At 30.6% G+C, this 8,122-nt stretch overlaps 1 protein-coding gene across 1 annotated transcript; it reads left to right on the top strand.

The window, feature by feature from the left end:
- The first annotated feature begins 259 nt into the window (after nucleotides 1-259).
- LOC107449290 (uncharacterized) lies at nucleotides 260-7,521 on the top strand. Its single transcript, XM_016064783.3, has 2 exons — nucleotides 260-597; nucleotides 3,816-7,521. The coding sequence occupies exons 1-2, from the start codon at nucleotides 465-467 to the stop codon at nucleotides 4,547-4,549; spliced, it is 867 nt and encodes a 288-aa protein (XP_015920269.2). The 5' UTR covers nucleotides 260-464; the 3' UTR covers nucleotides 4,550-7,521.
- The last annotated feature ends 601 nt before the right edge of the window (nucleotides 7,522-8,122 follow it).

Raw genomic sequence — 8,122 nt, forward strand, 5'->3', positions numbered from 1 at the left:
GGAATTATAGTTTATTTTCTTGTGCTTTTATTATATTTTTTTATTTACAAACATGTCAGCAAAAACACCAAGAAGTTTCTCAAAATGCGGTAGTGATTGACTTAAAAAGAACCAAAAAAAAAAAAACTTCAGAATGTCTTATTTTATTCAATAACAAAAAAAAAAAATTATTGAAATCGGAAATCAGAAAATAGTTTCAATTATACACAAAATAAGTTTTTCTTTTCTTTTATGATTTTGCTGAGAACATAAGTAGGCTTAAAATAGTTCAGTACCGAAACGGAGACTACCGTCTTTCAACCTCTGTAAAAAGGCAGGTTTTTAAAAGCGGTGCCGAGCGGAGCGGAAACGTTTCTGGTCTAAACCGGTTGTGAAAGTTTAGCCGGATATTTTCATTATTCGCTTTCTCAACTGCCAAACGATTTTTATTATCTTCATGAAAGGCAGACGATACAATTCTCATTATGGATATTGAACAGTTAATCCGAGAAGTCCATGCAAGACCTGCACTTTGGAATCAAAAATCAACAAATTATTATTACAGAGAAGTCGTTGCGCAAAAGTGGAATGAAATCGCTAAAGCCTGTGACATGCCTTGTAAGTAATCATTTAATGTGTGATGTTTTTCACTCGTATCTCTGCAATTTATTTACTGTGAACACGTGGTTTGAATTGATGTTTCAAATAAGTTTTCTTTTTATCTACTCGGTTAGAGAAGAATTTTAGGATGATTTTTTCACAATTTAAAAGATTTTCTAAATTTTAGAATACGAAAATGTTTTTTTTAAAAATTATTATTCTATAATCTGGAAATGTTTTGTAATATATTTAAAACATTAACTGCAATATGAAATTTTTAGACAACAGTTTTTTTCCAAATTTCTTTTGTTCTTTGTTCTTCTAAATATATATGTTAAAAAGAATATTCTAGATATTTAAAAGATTTTCTAATTTAGAAAAGTAAATTAAGGTTATTCGATATATAACTCTGGATTCGAAAAGATTATACAATAATGACTTACGTTTTAAATGTATAGGTTACGAAATCAAATCAATTTATAAACTTCATTAAATTTTTTTATATAAATGCAAAATTAAGAGTTTTTTTAAAAGAAAATAAATTTTCGTTTTTGGATGTATTTTATAACTAAATCAAATTAAGGTATAGAACTGAAACCTAAAATGTTGCCATTATATTTCGTCTCTTAATTAACTGCTATTTTGATAAGTAGTAAGAATGTTAATAAACAGATTTATTTTTTAAATATTAATTAAATTTTCATTATAAAAATATATTTTCCCGAAATCACCGCGAATATGATACAGAAAAGATGATATGGATGTAAATTTACGGTATGATTATCGATGTAAATCGATGACAAAAGTATATTTTATGATTCATGTATGATTTTATTACTCCTATTTTCTGTTTCGAATTGCCTTATTTTTCTTAAAATACTAATTCCATAAATTTGGTACTTACACATGTTTTAGAATCAACATGTTATGGAAAAACATAGTTAATTTTGTTTAACTTAAATATTTTTCTTGACGTAAGAAACTAAATAATTTAGTTTTTATTTTCACGAGAATTCGGTTAAGAACGTCATTTTTAATTTCTTATTCACAATTGTAGTATAATTTAAATATTAAATGTAAGCATGGTAGATTCACATATTCAGAATTCCGTTAAATTAAATATTTTTCTTGACTATTTCAGTTTAATATTCTAATTACCTTATTATTCTTTCAAATTAATTCTGAAGTATTCTGTATTTACTATCAACAAAAGTATTTTTACACTTAATTTTTGTATTGTAAAATGTTATACTGGAATTATGTAGACACATTGCTATCTTTTTAATTAAGTATTTTTCTTAAAAATTAAAACAACTCTCAACAACCTCTTTTTTCCTAAATATTTAAACAGTCAGTTTTTTAACATTAATAAGGTTTTTTTTATTTTATTTTTTTATTATTTTTTTAACATATAATTCTATTTCTGGAACATTTTATGAAGACCCATTCAAAATTCTGTTTAAATAAAATATTTTTAGTGACTATTAAGGCTTAATATTTTAATTACCTAATTATTTCTTATTTAAGTAGTGTTAAATAATTAGTTATTCATTAAGTATTTATTTAGATTAATTTTGTTGTAGATTGTCGTAAGTAGTGTTAAATAATTAGTTATAATTCAAGTATTTGTTCAGATAAATTTTGTCAGATTGTTGTAAGTACTAATTTAAGTAGTGTTAAAAAATTAGTTATAATACAAGTATTTGTTCCGATCAATTTTGTTAGATTGTTACAAGTACTAATTTATGTAGTGTTAAATAATTAGTTATAATTTAAGTATTTGTTGAGATTCGTTTTTTTAGATTATTCTAAGTAGGTAGTGTTGCATAATTGGTTATACTTTAAGTATTTCAGTTTCATTTTGTTAGATCGTCTTGAGTAATAATTTAAGTGAAGTCGTATTAGATTATTAGGTAAACTTTAAGCATTTGTTCAGACTCATTTTGTTAGATAGTCTTAAGTAATAATTTTGAGTAGTGTTAAATAATTATTTAACATAAGGTATTTATTTAGAACTAGGAGGCTCCGCCCCCCCTGCTCGCTAACGCTCGCCAACCCCCGAGAATTGCTACGCAATCCTATGTGGTTCACGCCGTGAACCATGGCTCGCTGCGCTCGCTCGCCAATAAACACAATGTTCTAGCACAAAGACATAGTGTATTATCATCAAATACATAGTATTTTATCATCAAAGACACAGTATTGTACTCTTGTAGAAGAATTCTATCAATGTTCTTATTGGCTTTTAAGAAANGATCGTTTAAATAGCTGCTCGCCAGATTTTATTGCATTCCTGGGGGTCGTTATTGAAACTAAATACAACTAAATAAACAAGAACAACTAAAACAAATAACAACAACTACTAATAACAATAACTAAATAAACAACAACTAAATTCCATTCGTTTAGCATTGCGTCATATGTTGTTCCTACTAAATCGAAGTAGTTGTGTTTTTTTCATATTATACCCAATTAATTCCTAATTGGGTTTAAATTAAATATTATGTTTTTAGGGCATGAATCTGAATTGAACAACCTGATAATGCTCACTCTGGTTATTGTTTCCGTTTTTAAAAGCGCTATATGTTGAGCCACCTCATGTGACATTTGCCATGTGACATTTTTAGCAGCAATTATTGGTCGATTTTCTAAGGTTGCCATTCGGGGAGTTGTAATGAGGCTTTTTTTTGGTGCCGTGTAAGAGAAATATATATATAGATAATTTGGTATTTTTATAGAAATAAAAATTTAGTTACGAAGTAATTATTTGGATTTATTTTTGATCCTTTTTAAAATGGCTGGTGAAATTTTAAACAGTAAACGTGCTGCATACCAATTATAAATGACGGAACTTGCCTCTTTCGAGCAATAGCATATATGCCGTGGTGGCTAAGAGCGGTGAACTGGGCTCGAATTAGCCGTCAAACATGCTTTTTAAAAGTATAACTCTGTCTGCAGACATATTTATTTTATGTCATTTATTTCAATTTAAAATTTTTTTATTTCAAACTTATTATTAACTTAACATTTTAATTTTTTAAAGAGGAATTAGTTTTAAAGATTAAAATAATTAATTTAAATTTCTAAATTTTTTACACATTTTAAACGGGCTCTACTTAGTAGTGAGGGATTGGGAATAGGGGAGCCCACCAGTATATATTTATATCATATGAAATTTTAGCTTTCCTATATTCCAATTAAATGACAAATTTTAAAACGAAAAACTCTACTTTCAGGTGAAGCTGTTCGATGTAAATGGAAACATTTACGGGATAATTTTCGGAAAGAATTCAAGAAGGATATGGAAGCACGAAACAGTGGTACATCCGAAAAATACACTCCCCAGTGGGTATGGTACAAGAGTTTGTGGTTTCTCGGGGATCAGCTGCTTACCAAGAAGATTAACACAAAACGTTCTTTCTCTGGAGTGAAGCCACCAAAGGGTACCACTAAAATAGAACATTCAGTGGCTGACGATTCCAAGGATTCCATTTACGACGCGACTGATAGCGATACCGAAACCTTAGCCCATGCCGTGTCCGTGTACGAATCTGAAGAAAGTCTCGCAGACGATTCCGCGGAATCAGTTAGCAAAAATATCATAGATGATTCCACCACGGAATCAAATGATAAAAATCTCACGGATAATTCCATAGAATCAAGTGGCAAAAGAAAGTCCGAAGTTCCTCATCACAGGGAGGCTAGTTCAAAGAAAATGAAATGTAGTGATAAGTGTCCCGGAAACGACGACACTTACCATTTTCTCATGAGCCTTTTGACTCCTCTCAGAATATTGCCCTACGATAGGTCAATGATAGCGAGATTAAAAATACAGAACATAGTGACAGAAGAAGTGGCTAAATTAAGTGGTGTCAGTGTTCCATGTGCAATAGACGGTGAACGAAACAGCGATGAAAATTCCACACCGATGTCTCCCAATGTTGTTAATTTGTCCGAATGTGATTATTAAGAAACGATATTATAAAACTTAGTTGAAATGTAAAACTACTAAAATCAAAAATAGTTTTATTTTTCTCAGGAGTCGTGAAATCAAAAAAGAAAAAAAAAAGAAAATATAAGCCCATTTAATTATACAGGGTGTCCCAAAATTATTGGGACAAACTTTAAGGGGACATGGTCATAAACATCTTTGTTTCGCCGGTAGGTTGTGTTCACAAAAGGCATTGGAGGAAATAGACCTGCACTGCTGCAGTATTTGAGTTTGTCATCATGCAAAGTTTTACGCACATCGATCTGGCAGCTATGCACATAATGGACGGATTGCTGGAGGAAAATGCGAGAGTAGCAGAAAGACTGTATTGCGAAAGGTACTGAAAGAAAGATGTACCTTACATAATCTGCATATCTTCCAGCTCCGAGTACGTAAAATTTTGCATACTCCCATTCGGGCGACCCTCAATCGCCTTCTAATGAGATGAACCGGGTTCGAATCTCAGTGATGGTTGGTTGATACGAATTCCGACCCAGTTTGCACCAACCACAGCGCTGACGTAAAATATCCTCTGAGGTAGACGATCATCGATTAGAGTCTCCTTGCCGTCAGGCTTACCGTTGGAAATTTTCGTGGTTTTCTTTTCCATGTAAAGCAAATGCGGGTTAGTTCCATTATAAAGTCCTCCACGAAGGCAAAATTTCTCCCAATACTTGAGCCAGGAGTTCCATTTTCATCTAGCTTTTGTTCTAAATTACAAAACTGTGGAGTTGAACATTGTAATCGTAACCTAAAATTGGTAATCATAAACCTAAAATTGGATCGGCTGTTCAACGACGGTTATAAAATAAAATAAAAGCAGACGGGCATGACTAACAAACTAATTTGGCATAACAATAGTGCAAATTTACTTAAGTTAAATAAAGATTGACTACAGATAAATTTAAAAAATTACATAGGGAAGACAAAAAGAAGAAAAAAGGAAATAGAATCCTTAATTTAATTCAGATCAATTATTATCATATTAATAATGAAGCTGAAATGACTGCAGGTGTGTTTCTTTCAGTGCTCGTACCACATACAACACCACCTAGCGGCAAACGAACACGTTTCCTACCACATGTTGTTACGTAAATCTGAATCCTTGTGATCCCACCTCAGTGGTTACTAATGTTTTTCGGCAACGAAACTTCATATAATCAGCCTTCTTTTGGCGGAACCTCGATCTTCATATAAATCATGGAACCTCGACTGCATAAATTAGTTTATAAAAGTAAAAGTTATAACCAAAAGAAGACCATTATTTCTTAAATATTTAATTAAAGGAATGAGACTTTTTTTTTTTATCGTTTTATCATCAGCAACCTTAAATTTAGTTTTATGTCCGACAGTTGCTGTTCTTGCGCTATATCTAGTCTAGTTATGAATTTGTTTTTGGTATGTAGCTGAATGTGAATAAAATAAGCCGCTAATTATATTTTATTTCGAAATTAAAATGCGTTAAAAATGATTATTGGGAAAACATCTTTCTTAATTAAAGAATTTCATTTTGATTTGAAAGATACTAATGCAATCCTTTATAAATGCTCGTTCTTTTCATAATTTGTTCAATACATCGTTAATAGAAATAGTTTATTTTCAAAAATGACATTTCTATTTCATTGATATTTTGCTTGAAGTAATTTAATATAGACAACCGAAAGTTTAATTAAATTATATTTTGGATTTAAATATAATCAGAGGTTTCAAAATTCATCACTGATGGTTATAAAAAAATACTAACCCACGGAAACCCCTTAAACTCATCCATGGGGTTCCGCGTGGAACACCATTTAGGAACTGCTACTCTACATCTCCTTAAAGTTCGCCCTAATAATCCTGGGATACCATATATAAGCTGAGAGTACACTTTTTCTTTCAAAATTTGCATGAAATTTCAAAACTAATTTAAGTATCTAACATGAAATTTTTTTTAAATAAGACAAGCAGTTTTTGGAAAGTAACTAGGTCATTTTTGCAGCAGCCGACTTAGTTTATTTGTTTACCTTTGTTCAGAAATACAAACTTATTGAAAGTTTTTCTTTCTAACTTTTGTTTCCTCTTCTCTTTTTCTCAAGCTTTTGAAATTATCAGTCCAGACGTCAGAATTTGGGAAAAAACAGAAGTAATTCCGGAGCCGAAGATTATTTGAATTCTGAAACAATCATGTTAAACTTTTCGTTTGCTTTTATATTAGGAAAAACGAGTGTTAAAAGAATATCTTATTTAAAAAAAACCTTTTCAATTGTCAATTTTATGAGTAATTTTTTTCGTGTTTAATTTTTAATTGTTATTTTATATAGTTTTACGTTTTGTATGTGCTGTCTCACAAAATTTTGTGATTTATCCGGAATTCCCGGTAAACGGAAAAGTATATTTGCTGGCAGGTGGTGGTTTGGAAATTTTGGAGAAAATAACATTCGATTGAAAGCAGCCAACTCTTCTACTTTATTTTTCAAAAAATTTTAAAACTTCTCGGCCTATATTCGGAAATATACAGTAGTAGTGAAAAATAAGAGCTTATTGGTAATGTTGGAATGTGTTAAACGTCATTTAAGTGAATTAGTGAAAAAAATCAACATTCGAATGATAGCCTTGGCGTTTTGTAAAAAGTGGAGAGTTCGAATCCCTGACCGTATCTTTTTCATGCTCTTCAGTTTGACAAACCATACTTTGTGCGTACAAGCCTGCATATGTATGTAAAACAATAAATAAACATTGGAATTTATTGAAAGATAAGGGACTGAAAATCAAGACTTTTTTAAGCCTTCTACAACATTTTCCCAATTTTTGAATTTCATTCATTTTTAAAATGTCCTATAGTATATTCTTCCATTAAAATTTTTATATATTTTTTATTTTATTTATTCTTGTTTTACGTTAGCGAAGGTATCTTTGATGCCTGCAATATGGTGCTGTTATGTACTCTGTAAATAAAATTAGTGCCTCAAGATTACGTGGTTGCCCGATTCTTTCCCTTCTCCGTTACCATGATTTCGGCAATCAGGCTTTTTTTTTCCTCACACCGGTAAAAATGCACTTGTTGACCTTTTTAAAAACTTAACCAAAAATTAATATAATATATATTGATAATAATAAATATTGATAAGACCAAATACATGATAATGGATTGTAAGGGAACGGATACGGACACAGAACTACAAATTAATGAAATGACAAAATTTGAAAGAGTTAGGGAATTTCAGTACTTGGGTTCAGTTATCACTGAATACAATGATAAAATGCCAGAGATTAAGCAAAGACTAAATGCTGGAAATCGCAGTTTTTTTTTGCACTTAATAGATTGCTAACATCAAAAGTATTAACGAGGAAGACAAAGCTTCAGGTTTATAAAACTATAATCAAACCAACCGTTATCTATGGATCAAAGCCATGGACTCCAACCCAGAAACAAGAAAAAATGCTGATTACCTGGGGAAGAAAAATTCTTAGAACTATTTTTGGACCTGCCAAAGAGGGTGATCTGTGGAGAAGGCGATACAATTTCGTAATTTCAAGACTATTTAAAGCAGTGTTCCTTAACCTTTTTGA

Source organism: Parasteatoda tepidariorum, chromosome 5, assembly GCF_043381705.1.
Source record: "Parasteatoda tepidariorum isolate YZ-2023 chromosome 5, CAS_Ptep_4.0, whole genome shotgun sequence".
In the NCBI taxonomy this organism is placed as follows: domain Eukaryota; kingdom Metazoa; phylum Arthropoda; class Arachnida; order Araneae; family Theridiidae; genus Parasteatoda; species Parasteatoda tepidariorum.